Source organism: Pyxicephalus adspersus, chromosome 1 (genome assembly GCF_032062135.1).
Source record: "Pyxicephalus adspersus chromosome 1, UCB_Pads_2.0, whole genome shotgun sequence".
NCBI lineage: Eukaryota > Metazoa > Chordata > Amphibia > Anura > Pyxicephalidae > Pyxicephalus > Pyxicephalus adspersus.
In genome coordinates this window covers 72,975,932-72,993,149 of record NC_092858.1, presented here as the reverse complement: position 1 = coordinate 72,993,149, position 17,218 = coordinate 72,975,932, and the positions used below count along the sequence as shown (strand labels likewise).

General features: G+C 37.3%; 1 protein-coding gene across 7 annotated transcripts in view; it reads left to right on the top strand.

The window, feature by feature from the left end:
- DMD (dystrophin) overlaps nt 1-17,218 on the top strand; it is a 721,719-nt gene that overhangs the window by 318,377 nt on the left and 386,124 nt on the right. For all 7 annotated transcript variants that reach the window (XM_072414251.1, XM_072414268.1, XM_072414235.1 and 4 more), the window contains one exon: nt 10,409-10,526. In XM_072414251.1, the coding sequence (XP_072270352.1) occupies nt 10,409-10,526 (118 nt within the window). The remainder of the gene's footprint in view (nt 1-10,408; nt 10,527-17,218) is intronic.

Below are 17,218 nucleotides of genomic sequence, written 5' to 3'. Positions count from 1 at the left end.
GCGCACGATTCCGGATCGCTAATACGAATGCGCGAGCGATAATCCGATTTTGCTTGATGAATCAGGGGCAATGTACTAACATTAGCTGCTCCCTAATTAGAAAATCAAATGTGCAAAAACATGTTTGCTAAAACAAATTTGGGATAATTGTTTACTAAATATATATTTTCTTCTTTATTGTTTTCATGTACCCTAGAAAGGACCAATGTTTGCTTTTTTCAGAAACATTGAAAAGGCTAAAGGAAAGTGAGATTGCTGGTTAAGGATGATCAAAACTGCCCAGATTAGGTTCAAGATAGCTAGCATTCTTCAAAATTGTTTTGATGTTCACTGAACCTCACTGAAGTTTATGAAGGTCCTAAATCTTGCAACTAAATTCTTTCTATTTTAATGGCTATTATGGCTAAATGGCTAAGGGAAACTATTTTTGAAAATGTGCATGGGGAGGACAATATTTCTATGGAGAAGTTCCATGGGATCTCTTTATGAGAATTAAAGTTCAACATTTATAATGCACAATTCTTTTGAATAACATTTTTGGAAGATACCTTAAAGCTAAAATCAAGTGTGTGATTCTCCCTAAATTTAAACTAGATCTTTAGGCCTGGGTAACCAGAGAAAGGGGATTACTTTACCCTTACTGCACCCTTACTGTACCAGACGAGCCTAATCTGGAACCCCACATTGTTGAAGGACAGGACGTTTTTGTGCAAATCTTGTACCGTTATCTGGTACTTCTTTACAGGGAAGACCAGATGTTCTGAGATACAGATGAATACAGAATTTGTAACAAATTGATACAAATCCTTAAATTGTGTTTTATAATCATTCTTGTGCCATTGTTGCCTAGATAAAATATTACTTATTTGGTGCTTGTGTACTTGCCTTCCTATCCTTCTCATGCTGTAAAACCCGGTTTACCCTTCTTTTGTTGGGTGTTTTAGACTATTTTAATAATTTATTTATGCATTTTATGCTGACATCTTCCACAGCATTTTACAGAGTCATGTCACTAACTGTCTCAGAGGAGCTCAAAATTTAACCAAAACGCAACCAAATTATTACAGGTCTCATTTATTATACAAAATTGACAACCTGTAAGAAAAAAAAAGAAGAGGGTGTGAGAAACAACAATAGAGAAGGAGGTTGGAAAGCTGCTTCATAGCTCAATGGACAGCTCAAAAAGGTCAATAATTGCACCTTCATTCTTTATAAACAGTTTACTCCACTTTATGTTTTTACTATGTATCCTATAAAGCCAAAATAGACAAATTATTTTACGGAGTGGGCAAAGCCTCAAATTAAACAAGTATATTCTCAAACCATACATTTTCTTAAACAAAGAACCAAAACTTTGTCAGTCACAGCAATATTGTGAGTACCCAATATATCAATTTATAAACATGTCTTCACCAAACAAAATACAATTTTTCCTAGTCATTCCTATCTTAAATGTAATTCTTTGGTAAAATACATTATTCAATTTATTGACTGTATCAACTTTGTAAAAAACCTGAATCTAAAATAAAATGCAAAGGAACAGGGTGAAAATGTGACACATGTAAATGAGAAGGTGGAAGGGTCATATAAATGATTTTAACTGGATAGTCTATAGACTGCTCTATTTGGTAAGTAATGGTTCTTGTTAATTATCCAACAACACCTGCAGCTAAATACAATAAAATACGAAGATTTTCAGCCTAGACTGGTCCTGTGTGTTTGAGGAAATCTCAATGGAATATAAATGATATTGCCTGAGAGTACAATTCATAGACTGAATGATCAAGTGGTGCGGTAAGAACTTAGAACTTTGTGACGTAGGATTTAAAGCTACAAATACAATATTATGCGGTAAAGAAAAAGATTCTATAGGCGCATCAGGTTAAGTTTTCTTGTTTGTATATGCTCATATTTATATTTTCTCTATAGTCGGGGGGGGGGGGCGCAGGAAATATAAAAGTAGGACCCCAATGTAGTACCCCCTTTCTGCCTATAGGTTCCTTTAAAGGGTTTGTTTGGCTCTGTAACCTACTAGAAAGTTTAGGACTGATTCTTCCTGGGAAAAAGGTTGGCCCCCTTCTGTTGCTGGGTAGAAGCCTAGTTCTACTGAGGTGGGACCCCATCGCTTACCAGATGGGGTTGTCTGTTGACCAATTAGCAAGTTTGGCATCCATATGGGTGGAAGTTTTAAAACGCATAACTATCTGTAGAATGATAGGTTTGAGGTTCCACAGGAAGATTAAGATATAGTGACTCAGGGGCTCTGCCAAAAGGACTGCTTGGAAGGAAGAGAAACATCAACAGCAGTTTGAAACCTGCTTCAAGCCTGGTGTTTGGGCATTGTAAGCCTGCTGTTATTGCTTGTATTAAACCTTTGTAAACTTTGGCTGCATTTTTCCAAAAAACACAAGACAGTCCTATTTGGCTTTGTATGGTGTCATACAGATTAATGTAGAAGCCCTTGTGTTCACCCCACACAAAATCTTGTTTAATGAGACAATCTTCAAAGTGCATGGATATGTAACAAGCAATCTTTTATAGCCCTGCCTGTTTTAAATAGATGAAAACATTTTTTTTATTCCTTGTCACTGTACTTTTCAACCTTGCATTTCCACCTCCATATGAACAAAGGATATAACATGCCAGGAAAAAATAGGCTAAAATGCATTGCCTATTTTTCTCATTGCACTTTTCCATCTAATGTGTTTCTTTAGTTGAGTTTTCTTTTATGTTTGTTGTATTAGTTTAAATATAATAAGCTACATGACTGTGATAATACATGTTATTCACCATTAATAATTTGCAGGCCATTTTGATGATTGAAAATTGTACTGTGTAAATTCCTCACTGAGCTTATGATCCATGTATTAGTATAGTGTGAAAACCAATACAAATTGCTCTGGCCCCATGAGGTGATATAGTCCTAATTCTAGATTATTGCAAGTTTATTTTCCTTAATTATTATTTCTATATTTATTTTTATGGATCCTGACACTGCTGTGGAAGCGTCAAAGTAGTCTCCTGTCTCTGGCACAAAAATAAAACCTCAATAAGAATTATCCCTGCTTTTATGTTTATTTTTATTTTTTTATAAAAAAATGTATTTCCATCTCGTCAAACAAACAACCAAATGCAATATACAATGATGTAATAAAGAAAACTTACAGAGATGGTATACAATTTGTACAACACATATAACATAGCTATCCGAGAAACAGAAAGAAGGAAAAAGAAGAAGAAAAAAAATAAAAACAACAAAAGAAAGAAAAGGGGGAACGGGGAGGGTATGCAAGCATCAACAAGGCGTTCAAAAACCACAAAACATTGCATTTAAAAAAGGCCAATGATAAAAAAAATGACAAAATAAAAAACAAATACAATAGTAATGTTTTCCCATACATCATTTATTATGAGGACAAACAAATATCATAAATATACCATGTGTATTGTTAAAAAGGTGCAAGAATCTTGTTCTGTGTCGATATTGGGAAAGAATGCAAAATAAAAGAATACCATCTCTTAAAGAACCTCTTAATGTGTTTGTCATTATTCAGTTCTGCACCTAAAGCCTCTTTTTAGAACAGTGATTTTATCACCTCTATGACTGTGTCCACTTTCGGTGGGAGGGGATCTATCCACATTTTAAACAATGCTCTTTGTGCCACCAGGAGACATACTATGATCCACTCTCTCCGTCCTCTCCCCTCAATCAGTTCCTGGTTACTACTCCAGCTACCAAACAAAGATAGGACTGGATCTAAGGGAAAATATAAGGGAAAATATTTTGTAATAGAGTGGATATACTGAAGTATTCTTAGCCAAAATCCCTTGATCAGTGGGCATGTCCATATGCGGAGCACCAAAGTTTTCATTATGCGTACAATACCTTGTACACATGATGAAACATTTTAAAATGTGATTCCCTCCACAACACATTTGTCATAGCGCTATACACATTTTGGTAACCTTGGATTATTTTGTCAGTTACCTCAAGGATCTGCAGTTCCTCTCCCCATTTATCTACATTTCTTATCTACATTTGTAGCTGCTAGGGGCTTATTAAAACATTCCTGTGTCTTATAAATATCAGAGATAGATGGAGCGGTGAGTGTCAACAAATTATTAAACCTGGAATGGTTAATGTTTGGCTGAAATTGCTTAGGGAATTCAAAAAATCAGTGACTTGTAGATAATGTAGAGGGTGAGTGGGGGTGCCTAATGGAGTTACTTTTTGACAAACTTCCCTTTAATTCATTAGATGGCCCCTCTCCTTGTGGTAGAAATCTCCTGACAAAGACATACCTTTTTTGGACCATTTCCGAAATATGGGTTGGGTGTTTCCCTGGGGAAACATTGGGTTGCAACAAGTAGGTAAATATTTAGATAAACTAAATGCTGTCCCCATCTTTTTCCTTAATACCCTCCAAACTAATATGATATCCCTTACAAGGATATTTTCTTTAAGGTGGGAATAAAGTGAAGAAAATTTTTGCCTTAAGATCCCATGGGTACACCATAGCTTTCTCCAATCTACAGAAAACAGCCATGCAATATCTACACTATCAAACGCCTTTTCGGCCTCGATACCGAGAATGGCTAGATCATGCCTAAAGTGTTGTTTCACGTAATCAAGAGCTGCCAGCACCCTACCTATATTGATAACTGCTGACTGGCCAGGTACAAATCCCACCTGTGATGGCGATATCAATTTAGGTAGTAGCAATGCCAGCCTATTTGCCATGACCTTAGACAGCATTTTGGCATCTAAATTGATCAGGGAAATGGGCCTATATGATTCAGGACATCTCAAATCTCTGCCTTTCTTGGGAAGAAATTTAATGTGGGTTTCCGCACCTGATGGAAAATAGGAACCCTGGTTCCACATGGTAGAGTGTAGCTCTAGCAAATCTGGGAGAAAATCTGTACTCATAATTTTGTAGAATTCGGCTGTATAGCCATCTGGACCCAGGAACTTGCCAATAAATAACTGTTTATTAATGGATTGCACTTCATACTGCCAAAGTATTCTTAATTTGACGGGGATCAGTGGTGATAGTGCCACTGGAAGTCAACATAGACATTATGTCCTGAGCAGAGTAGGAGGGGTAGACAAGGTTAGCCAGCATTTTGCCTGACTTATTGCCGAATTTATGAAAACGCAAATCCACATGCCTTCTCCTAAATTGCTCATATCTCTCTAGTCCATTGTCAAAATTTCTTTTAGCTTCCAACCATAATTCTCTATCAGCAGGGGAAGGCTCGTTGATCATGTGATGCTGAGCTTGATGCAAAACTTGCAGCGCTTGAAAATAAATGGTTGTAGCAATATAGGAGATTATGTGGCCACGCAAGTATGCCTTTCCGGCTTCCCAAAATACCAAAGGATCATTTCTATGAAGGCTATTGTGGTCTACAAATGTATGCCATGCATAGTGCAAATCAGCCTGAAACGCATGATCTTTATACAAAAACCTCCATATGAAATCCTCACCTTTAGGTATTGTGGTCCTGGGGGAAAGACTAACTGGGGAATGATCAGATATTGATATCTCATCAACCATCGTATCTTGTACTAAATTTCGCAAAGAGTCTGAACAAAAAAGATAGTCAAGACGGGCCTGTGAGGAGTGTACTGGGGAGAAAAATGTGAACTGGGGCTCTAATGGGTATCTCTGTCTCCAAAGATCATGTAAGTGTAGTGATTCCATAAACTCGTTTAACTGTGAGGAGTGGGAGAGACTGGTGGTCCGGGATTGTACACCCCGGCATTTCAGCCTCTGTGATCTGTCCTCCTCCTTATTTACCACTGTAATAAAAACCCCTATATTGCTCCTGGGCACACAAACCACAGCCAACTCCAAGAATCTTTTTATCAAGTTTTATTATCGTCATAAAAAAAGACAAGGGTTATTTACAGATGATAAGTCCGATAAACGTAGTACAGGAGTGTAAGGCAAAGGCAGGTCAGTAACAATCCGAGGTCATGGCAGGCAGCAGGCAAGAGTGGTCACAATTATTCTGAGGTCAGGGCAGGCGGAGTTCAGGCAGAATCAGGTTTCAGACCAGGTCGCTTTGGTAATAACAAACTAGATTAACACAAACCAACACAAAGAACGCACCCAAGCACACTGTGTTCACAGAGGCTTATAGCCGGCAATGGTGTTCAGGACAGGTTCTCATTAAATGGCCAGAGTGACCAATGACCTTGCGCCAACTGGCGCTATTTGACAGGAGGGTAACTGAATCCCCTGTGGCCGCAGGGAATTCAAACTAACTAAATGTATCCCCCCAGCGGCGAGGCAGCCGAGTGCCACGCCCTCGGGGGATACAAGAGGCTTGCAAAGTAGCGCACGCACCCCTTCCCACAGCACCTCTGGGACTCCCCTTACTTTGCACCTCCACAGGAGTGCTGAGAACAGGACTTTCAGTAATCACGTCCATAGAGATGCAAGGGATGCCGCCTGGCTGAACAGTAGTTCGGCTAGAACAGATTCCTCCGCCTGCAGAGAGAGACACGCTGCGAGCAGGGCAGCAGCCTGGTAGGATCCCCAGGGACGCCGCGGGCTCGCAGGACAGGTAAGTTCTATACACCCCCCCTATTACTTTCTGAGGGGTTGTATCTTATGAGATCCACCGCACCAAATGTTGAAAAAAAGGAGCGGATTGTGAGTTTGGGGCATATATATTGTGTAATGAGATATCTGCCAATTCTATAGTAGCTTGAAACATTCTACTTTCTTTGTCTCCATGAGACTATACAATTTTACCGTGCAAACGCTTGTGCAGTAGAGTATAAACTCCTGTCTTGCGTCCCATTGCTGGCGAATCTAGGATCTCCCCTACCCACAAATTGTGGAGCCTCAGGATCGCCATACGCCTTTTTGGGGACCTCAGTCCCTAAACATTCCAGGTGGCAATACGTATATCCATTATCTATGTACCATACTGGTGTAACAAAAATGTGAAAAAATTTCACCACTGGTAAACTCACGTCAGGTTAAAGTCAAGACTTTCTTTACTCGCAGTAAGGGGACAAAAGCATTACATACAAGCAATAGCCTAGTTGATGATTTGTCTGAATTCCCTACTTGCAGTTACAATATTTATAGCCCTCTTGTCACGTACTCTGTGATTTTTCAGGTTGCCCACACACAGATGTTCTTATTGACACAATATTGCTCACCGCCTCCTCTCAGCTTTGTTCCTTGTGTGGTCAGCTAGTTCAGCTAGAATTTTGGCAACAAAGTTTACAATGTGTGTGTGTGTGTGACTGTCCTTGTATGTGGTTATCTTTTGTGACATCCTGGGCTAGCAAGGGTGGGGCATAGAACAATAATTGTATATACAAAGATCATAATTTTCTTCATAAAAAACCACAGAGATAATAACATACTTAACTCTACTAATAATATCAACAATCATTTGAGTAAGCAGTTCCAACCAGATACAGTAGTATAGTGGATATTGTTTCCTAAGCTCCCCGGAAATTGTCCTCCATACACAGACTCTGGTACCTTACAAAAACCTGTGACATGCTGTGATAATAGGGAAATGACAAACCATTGTAGTCTCGCCATGGATCATGGTATTCCAATAGAATCAAACAATAAAAGCTCAGTTCCTGGTGCTTGCAAAAGGGATAAGTAAAAAGCAGATAGAAAAGAAAAAAAAGGAAGAAGTGTATATAACTTTCTTCCTCATAAAAAAAAACAACATATAGAAAGTGGATCATTGGACAGTTCACGAGTAAGACATTCCTTCTGTCTCCATGTACATGTAATTCCTAAAAATAACGTCATACGTATTCTGAGGTGGTCTCGCACTCAGAGGTGCATAAGGCTTAGTAGGAGGTTTGAGCCATGTTATCAACACTCAGAATTCCTAAGGACATTGATATAAAAAAATGTTCAGCTAGCGACATTTGTTGTGATGTGAAGCCTTTTTCGGTGTCCTAAGATGTCATAGTCACCGCATCCTGGTAAGACTTTTGTAGTAAAGGTTGCAGCAAATTCAGCGGGGAAGGGTCTTCCCTGTAGGGTACAGGCTGAGAGCTAGTGCATGGTGATGTGTTTTCCAGTTCGTCCTGCTCTAGATTAGTGGGACAACTTTTCAGGAAATCTTCAGCCTCATCAGCAGTGGTGAAGGAACAATTATCTCCTTGATAGTCATGTAGATGCAGATTGGTTATGGAAAGCCGTGAGCAGTTTGGATCTGTCAGCATAATCTAGATATTTGGCAATGACAGGGCACGGGCGTCGTTGTTCTTTGGAGAGAGGGCCAATTCTATGTGCCCTTTCCACCTTGCAGACCTCATCCATGCCCAGAAGCTCTGGTATAGTGGAAGCACACAGCTGATGCAGCATATGCGGTATAATAGATTCAGGTACTCCAATTATTCTCAAGTTATTGCGATCTGTTTTCCAGATCATCCTCCTTGTCTGCCAGAGTGCACACCTGGGTTTCTATGAAAGCAATTTGGCTTCTAGCTTGTAGAAGATCATCCTCTGTAGAGGAGATCCTGGTTTCAGTAGTAGAAATCCTGTTAGCCTGGTTTTCATTTCCTGCCTCAGGGATTTTTATGCTCTTACCCACAGCGGTATCTATTGCTTCCTGAATAGTGGGTTTAAGGAGGATTGCAACTGCCTCTGCTATCTTGGTGTGGTCAGGAGGGAGAGAAAGGGACCCACCCTTGTGGTCTCCAGAGGTTTGCGACTGTTGTGTGGAGGGTGCGTCCGCCATTTTAGAACGCTGCGCTGGCTCTTCTCCTTTTGTTTAAGTGAAGCCGGAAGGTTGCTCACTGGCATCTTAGCCACAAAACGATCCATGCACGGGATGGTAGGGAGTCACCAGCGCACAGGAGAGTACAGCAAAGGACATCAACCCCAGCAATATAGAAAGAAGATCCCTCCAAGTGGCCTCCCTCTTCACTTTGCTACGCATCCATGGTGACCCGGAACCGAAGTCTTTATTTTTTATTGTTGGTACTTTATAAATAAGGGGCTATACAAAGAAAAAGAAGATCTCAACTGCATTTCATGTCACCTGGACTAACTAAATATTTATTTGTTGTGATAGATTCATTTGTCCATATGTCTTACTGTCAGTGTGTAGATAAAATGGAATACAAAATAGGATTTTTAGACATGCCTTTTCTAATAAAGAACAATAAAATAGTTCTCATTGCATTATACCTAAATAAAAAAAAGGGATTTGGTCAACAGATATTTGTTTTTGCTGGTCATTGCTCTCCTTGACTCTGGTCAGCTTACCTCAATTACCATCCCTGTGACATTCTGTAAAAAGCAGGATATAAAATCAAGAATACATGGAATGTCACCACTGGAGAGTTTGCTAATCAAGAAATAAAAAAAACAATGTCAAAAATGTTGGTTGACATTGGACTTTAATAAGTATATGAGTGCTTGTAGTATCAAGTGTCTACCTGTCAATTTTTAATGAATTTGGTAAGTATGTACAAAGTCTGTAAAGAAAGAGGTGGTCCTGCATTTTTCAACTTTTTTATACATTTAAATATATAAGTCTTCACCATGTACATCCTTGTATGCTTTGCCATACATAAGTAGCATTAACAGTATATCCAACGAGGCAAAATATATTTATATGATTTTTAGGAGTAGTAGCAGCAGTGGTAATAATGTCATTTCTAGGACACAAAAAAAACATTATTTGCTACTGAACTGATTAGTAACTACAATATTAAACATAATACCATGATCTCTTAACTCCTCCTCTGTCATTTAATTCTTGTCAATATATTTAAGGTGCTCTTTAAAAATTGCATTGTTTCTCATCTTGCTGATGCCTGTATTATTGAACAAGAGTGAAGGCTGTGTTTTATGTTGGCAGAATGGTATACTAACTAGTTCAGAGAATAGTACAGAGACCCTAGCTTTGCCAGTGTGTGATAGAGGCACAATAATGCTAAGTATTGTTTATATTCACTGAACATTAAACATCCATAAACACCAGAACATTAAAGACTCTTACCTTATATTGTGTAGGTGCCATTATGTCTCCAAAAGTGCTCTAACCCATCAAGGCATGCACTTCACAAAACCTTTGAGGGTGTCCTGTGGTACTTGGCACCATAATGTAATTAGAAGATCCTTTAGGTCATGTGGATTCCACCATAATTACTTCTTCCCATAGTGCACACTGATGCCAACTTATTCAAGGTAAATAGCACACACATCCCAGCTATCCATTCTGATTCTCATGTGACTATTGCTAAACTTTTGGGCAGTGGAGAGGGGTCAGCATAAACACTTTGGTCTACTATGCAAAGTAATGAGTAAAAAAATTCATAAATTAATTTAGTAATCCTCATGTATCACCAGTTTACATTCTGGTTATGAATATGCTTTTTTTTTTTTTTTTTTTTTTATAGGTAACTCTTCAGGATTTAGAACAAAAGCGTCCTCATTTAGAAGAACTCGTAACTGCAGCACAAAATCTTAAAAATAAAACAAGCAACCCAGAAGCTCGAGCAGTGATAACAGATCGCAGTAAGTGCTCCATATTGTAACAGCAAAATAAATGTAAAAACCTGTTTTGATAAATACATTTATATTTGTTAATACTTTATAATAAAAGGGTATATGGGTTGGCTTTTGCAATCTGCTTAGACATAAACAAGAAGGAGCAGTTTCCTAATCTATTGAGGATATTATCTTTTTGGGTCACAGAACCCATTCATCAGTATCATATTTAATTGATCCAATGTTGATCAGTATTATTTTCCCCCGTTTGGTCAGGAATCGGAGGTAAGCAAAAACTCTTTTAGCATCTATATGTCCTTGTGGAAAATATATAATATAATATATGTTATTGTTTATTTGATAATCTTTAGTGTATAAAAACACTGTTTTTTTTAAATGTGACTACTGCAGAGAAGAAGATGAGGTTTATTTGCAAATCTCTTCCTATTACAGATCATTCATCTCTTATGTAAACAATGACATACAACAAATTTAAAAAAAGTTTTCAAATAGGTAAACTGCTTTGGTTGTTTGTTCCGCCTTTGTAACTGTAATGATGTGGGAGGCAGCAACATGCTGAATACAAGAGAAATATATTTAGTTTCAGGAAACTCACTACGACAAAATTATTTTATGTTTTTAGATAAACTGGTCACTTTTGCATTATACTCTGTATTTTACATTGCCTAAGCATACATCACACTAGAGTTCTAGTATTCCATCAAATAATTAGGAGGTGACGGATTCTCTTTAATTTGCATTAATTTCATAAAATAATTACAGCCCCTGTTGTAACTAATAAAACAATGTCCTTTTAGTAAATATATAACCTGTCCACAATTATTCAGATTATTACTGAACCTATCTCTAGAACAGTCACAGGAGCCATTCCCTAAATCTATAGGAATCTATTGGCAAATCTGTTTTTTTCAGTTATGGCTACAGCGGAGGAGGGTTAGACCCTATAGTTTTGTTATTTCTTGGGAAGAGCCATAATAAAATAAGGGGGGATCCAACATTTTACAGCTGTCTCCAAAAGTATAGTGGAAGAAAAATTTACAATGGAGACACTAGATCCGGAGACAACAACCTAAGGCATTTATGTGTTTTTTCTGATAAAATAACTTTTAACATTTACTTTGCCTGCACGTAGCAAAAGTAGAAGTGATGTCTTTACTACGTTTAAAAAGTATCAAGATCAAAAATAATTTTCTTCACAGTAGATTTATTGGAATACCAGAAATATATAAGTATATAAATAATAAGGTGAAGTAGCATTCACATTAAATAATACGCCGCAAACAAGAAAAATTGAATCCAAAAAAAAATCTATTTTTCCCCCTTGCATATGGTTAGTTGATTAAAGTGAACGGTGTCTACTCCTTGAATGCATCATCTTGCTTATTGTGATGACTATGTGCAAAGGTAGTGTTCCGTTTGCCTTTTTCCCACTAAAACATATTTCAAAACATGTTTTGACAATTTACTGTTGTAAACATTTTATATAGCAATTTTAGCAATATTTTTAGTACCCTAGATGGGGTACCTGTTTTTATCTGAGAATACTTTAAATAAATATAACAGCATTTCTATCAGCATCCCATAAACAGTCTCAGCTATTTACTCAATGTTAGCAAAATGTAAAGTGCTGCTGTGTGCAGTTAAACCCATCTCCACCATATCTTGCAATAGGTAAAATGACAGCAAAACAGAAGAATTGTCAGTTTTATGGTCATCGGAGTGCTGAGGCTATTAAATGGTGTGCTATAACTGTGTCATTTTTGCAGCTACATCATTAAACTGACAGTTGTTTTAGCAGTCAAATGATACCGTAGTAACTCTGTTATATTGCCTCTCAAAACCTGAGAAACTACATTTGTTGCAGTTATTGTTCCTTACCATACAGATAACACTATATTTTAAAGTGATGTATTAGAGTGTTTTACAGAATTTACATGACAATGCTCTTTGAGTTACATAGCTTTAAATACCAACAAATTCGGGAAAAATGTCTTGGTATGTGCTAATAAACTACTTTATAAAAACACAATGAGCACTTTTAATTACATTAAATTGAATTAGGTCTCTGCATGTACTGTTTGGGTATATTTCTTTATTAGGACTATAGAGCAAGCTGTTATGCTATACTGGTGAGCTGGCTAACCATTGCAATGGATTTTAAATCTCATACTCTGGAATTGATTGTAAATGTAGTTTTAGATGTGACTTAGTGATTTATTTGGCATTATAATTGTGGTTACGTAAACAAAGGAAACTGTGATTTGCTACTTTATTGTATTACATTCTTCCGGCTATCCCAGTTTTAACTATATTCCATTTTTAAAGCTAAGCAAATGCATCAGATGACAACTAGAAGTTATAATGTTTACCACAGTTACATATTTTCCCAATACTCTCAAAAATATGTATGCTCAAATCCTATTTGCTTGGATAACAGAAAAATCCCCAGAGCCATTTTTATCTTTAGATAATAAACTATTGCCCAAAACTCCCTAAATCTTTTCCTTTTGCAAAACACTGCAGTGCATATCATTATTTAATCTGTAGGAATATCATCTAATCATGTAATGCCTATGGGCACTCCTGGAAAAGCAGGACTCTTTGGTATTTTAGTAAGTGGAAAACATCATTTAAAATAACACATTACTCTAGTGATGCAGTGTACTGAACTATGAGATTAATGTGTAATATAGACTTGGAAAACACCTTGATGCATGTAGTTGCATAAAAATATGCACTACCTAGGGGCTTGAAAGGGCCAACCATCTCTAAACGGGGGTGAGGGGTTTAAGCACCATCTATCTTCTTCTTACAATATCCTTTTAACATCTTTATCATTTAAAAACCATTCATACCTTTATTCATGTAATTGGAAGGTTAAACCTATGAAGACTTCCAGCCACGTAGGATGGGATTATTTTAATAAAACAGGGTGGTTCAACAAATTTTACAGCTCCTAAACTTGGTCAATCAACATCTGCATTGTCACAATCTAGTGATTGGATTAGGGTATTTGTGCTATTTAGATATAAATGATGTAGTGTATTTTCTATACTGGTAAAACTGATGAATCAGCTTGGTGAAACATCAACATGACAAAAACAAGTCCAGTTGAATGTGATTGACTACTATTACTACTACTACTGCTGCACCCAAAGCAATACAACTCAATACCAATGTCAGATCAGATTCAGGTTTCTACACTGCTTACTTAAAAAATACATTTAATTAGGTATTACTAAGTGCAATGTGTGCCTTTTATTTTTGCCTGGAGTTTGCGTTAAAGATTTATATGAAGATTGTTTTCACTCCCTGTGCTTGTGATGACTATACAAATAGATGGGTGCAGTTGTCATCAGGACATGGGCAGTAATAAAGTTTTACCCTTGCTTGCAACTTTTTTTCATTACGTCATGTCCTGATCCTGATAAAATGAGCAAAACTAACTAAAACTGTCCCAGCTTTTCTGCATCTTTGAGCATCCTTGGTGCCAACATCTTTTTTTCCAGGTTTGGGATCTTCTGGCACCCTGATTGTCTGTGTCTGGATGTTGTAACTCCCAAATGTGCACATGAGTTATTTGATTCAAGTAGTTGCCTAAATTGTCCAGAACCTTGTAAGCCAACAGGTATGAATTCTATGTTGCAAAAGAGACATAATGGGGCTGATTTATTACATCTCTCCAGGACTGACAAAAATACATTTTCATGAGTAAACCTGGGTGATCCAGGAATCTTGGAGTGGATCCAATCAGGGATTGAAATCATCTGCCAACAAATAGCAAATGATCCATTCCATATTTTCTGGATCACCCAGGTTCTCCCATGATGGCCTATCTTCTCCTGTCTTGGAGAGCTTTAAATAAATCAGGCCCGGTGTGTTTCTTCTGCAACATAAATCTTGTTAACAAAAAGTTTTGTTTTCAGATACTTCCAGGGACAAAAGTCTTAGTAGGCTCACTCTATATCATTCTTTCAGAAGAACATGCACAGTACCAAATGACCCTTATTTGTAATAGTTACACATTATAAAAATGAAAAGTACTAAGATATTGAGCCTTGGACACATTGTAATAAATATTAACTAGCTTTGAATAAATTGTTCTAGGTGCATAGTTCAGGAAGAGCAGTGGCTAATCACATCTTACAGAAATGCAAAGTGTAATTTAATTGGCTCTTTAGCAGCTGCATGCCATTAACAATTTTCTACTAACTACTAACCAGTAGACTTGGAATATGGCAGGTAGCAGGGCACTGATGTTTTCTTTTTTTATAGTCAAGGGAGAAATTAGTGCTAATAGGACACTTTATAATATAATGCTATCAGTGAGACTACAGTCAAAGAATTATGCATTGCTCCTAATAGAGAGAGGTACTGGAGCCTTAAAATATTAAGGAGATTTGCAGCATTTTATATTAATTGAAATCTTTCTATTTAGCAACATGAAGTATACAGAAAAAGATAGATAACATTTCAGAGGAACAGTCCCTCAGATGTCATATTCTGAACAAACAGTGAAGACAATAAAAGCAAACCAGTCTTAGATTAATTAGATATTTACAAACAACAGCTACAGGGAATGGTCTGTGTGCATGCCGAAATAATAGCTGATAGGAGTGTCACAGTGAGAATACGGTTTAATACCAACAAGAGTAGCTATAGACTGGTGCCCATGGGGGGGTGATATGCACATTAGGATCCTGTAATAAGAGGAAAACAGTTGTTATGGTTTTGTAATGGAGGAGTAGCATAATGTTTTATTATGTTATTTGCATTGTAAATAATTCTGCAAAATGAATCATTAATTCATTCTATCTGATCTAATCAACATTCACAAATTAGGTCAAGGAGTTTTCTTGAATTAACTTTAGGTTGTGTGAATGGGAATTATTGGATGTTCTTGAGTTGAATTCAAAGGTTGCTTTTAGGCGTATTGTAGTGCATTTCTTAGTATATTCACCAATGCCTAGAAAATCCTTTTCAAGTACATTAAAGTATCTTTGTCAAATCTCTAGGTTATACCACTCAAGTATTTTCAACCAATCTAGTTAATACCCTTCAAGTACATTAAATTTTAATAAGCATACCCTCATAGAGAGCTACACATCCACCCACGTGGATGTCCAACAGTAAATTAGCTAGCTAATTTGCTGTTGGACATCCATGTGGGTGCTGTAGAGACGCTGACTCCCCACGCTCACAAGACGGGAACCAACCTTACTTAACCCCCTGCTGCTGTTCTATCAACACACAAGCTGCATTGCTACATTGGATAACAAGTATTATTGGTCTCTGCCAATCCCCTGAGAAAGCCACACGGCCAAACACGTCGGGACAAGGGACCTTACGTCTTATACTCGTGGTTTTTAGTCAGGCATCTGACATGTATAGTTTACGGTCTACAAATCCTATGATTTTGATCCTATGATGAATCATGTAAAAAAAAAAAAAAAAATTTACTTTTAATAAAATTAAATAAAAAAACACAAAAATCAGCTTAACCCCCCTAGCGTTCTAATGCTGTCAGTTTTTTGATGCAAAAATTTATCCTATTTTTTTGCATAGAAATTTTTGTTTATATTGTGGGCCTGTAATTCTTGGGATTAACTCCCGGGTATGATAATTATATTTATTTATTATATTATAATCATAAATGATATTATAATACATAATTATAAATATTAATTTCAAAAAATAATGAAATAATGGACAACAATGTAATCTAAAAATAAAATATAAAATTAAAAATGTACTTTTATTTTTATTTCATGTTGTGTGGGGTTTTTGTACTGTAAAAACCATTTAAAAGCAGATTACATTGTAATCTGCTTTTAAATTTCCCTCCTAGACACACCCCCATATATCACCAATCACATCACCCGGAAGATGACTCATCCTCCCGGGGTGATGTGAGTGGAGATTTCCCTGCCCTGCCTAACACAGGCACACAGACGCTGGAACTGTTGCTGCTTACATCTCAAGAGAGATGCAAAGCACAATGTAGGATTTCTGCATTGTGCTTCACATCTCACTGCAGATGCCAGCAGCAATAGCAAATTTTTTATTGCTGCTGGAGGAGCTGCGAGGACAGGGTAAGTATTTTCTTTCAGTTGTAATCCGATATAACGTTTGTATATATTTTTAACCACCTGGGAAAAGTTTGGGTTTAACACTTTTTGCAAGTGTTTTTACCCCGAACCAAGGTCGGGTTTAACCACCCTAGCGATAAACTCGACCTTGGTTCGGGTTAAAAAAAATTACAATTATCGATAAACCCGAACTTTTCTCACTGTATGAAAATACAGTGAGAAAAGTTCGGGTTTATCGATCACTTACCTGGTCCCGCTGCGATCATCTAGCGTCGTGTTCCAGCGTCGTGTTCCAGCGTCGTGTTCCAGCGTCGTCCTCCAGCATCGATCTCCAGCGTCGTCCTCCAGCGTCGGGTGCCTTCTCCCAGAAGAAGAAGCCGGCCGGCGGAGAAGAAGAAGTCGGCCGGCTTCTTCTTCTCCGTCCGTAGCGTGTACGTGTCCCTCGGCGATGACGTCAGCGCGTGTGCGGGAAATTCAAATTGAAACTCATTCAAACACATTTTGTATTTGATTGAATACAAACTCCAAGCTGATTTTTGTGTCTTTTATTTAATTTTATTAAAAGTAATTTTTTTTTTTTACATGATTGTGTGTTTCAAACATTTTTTA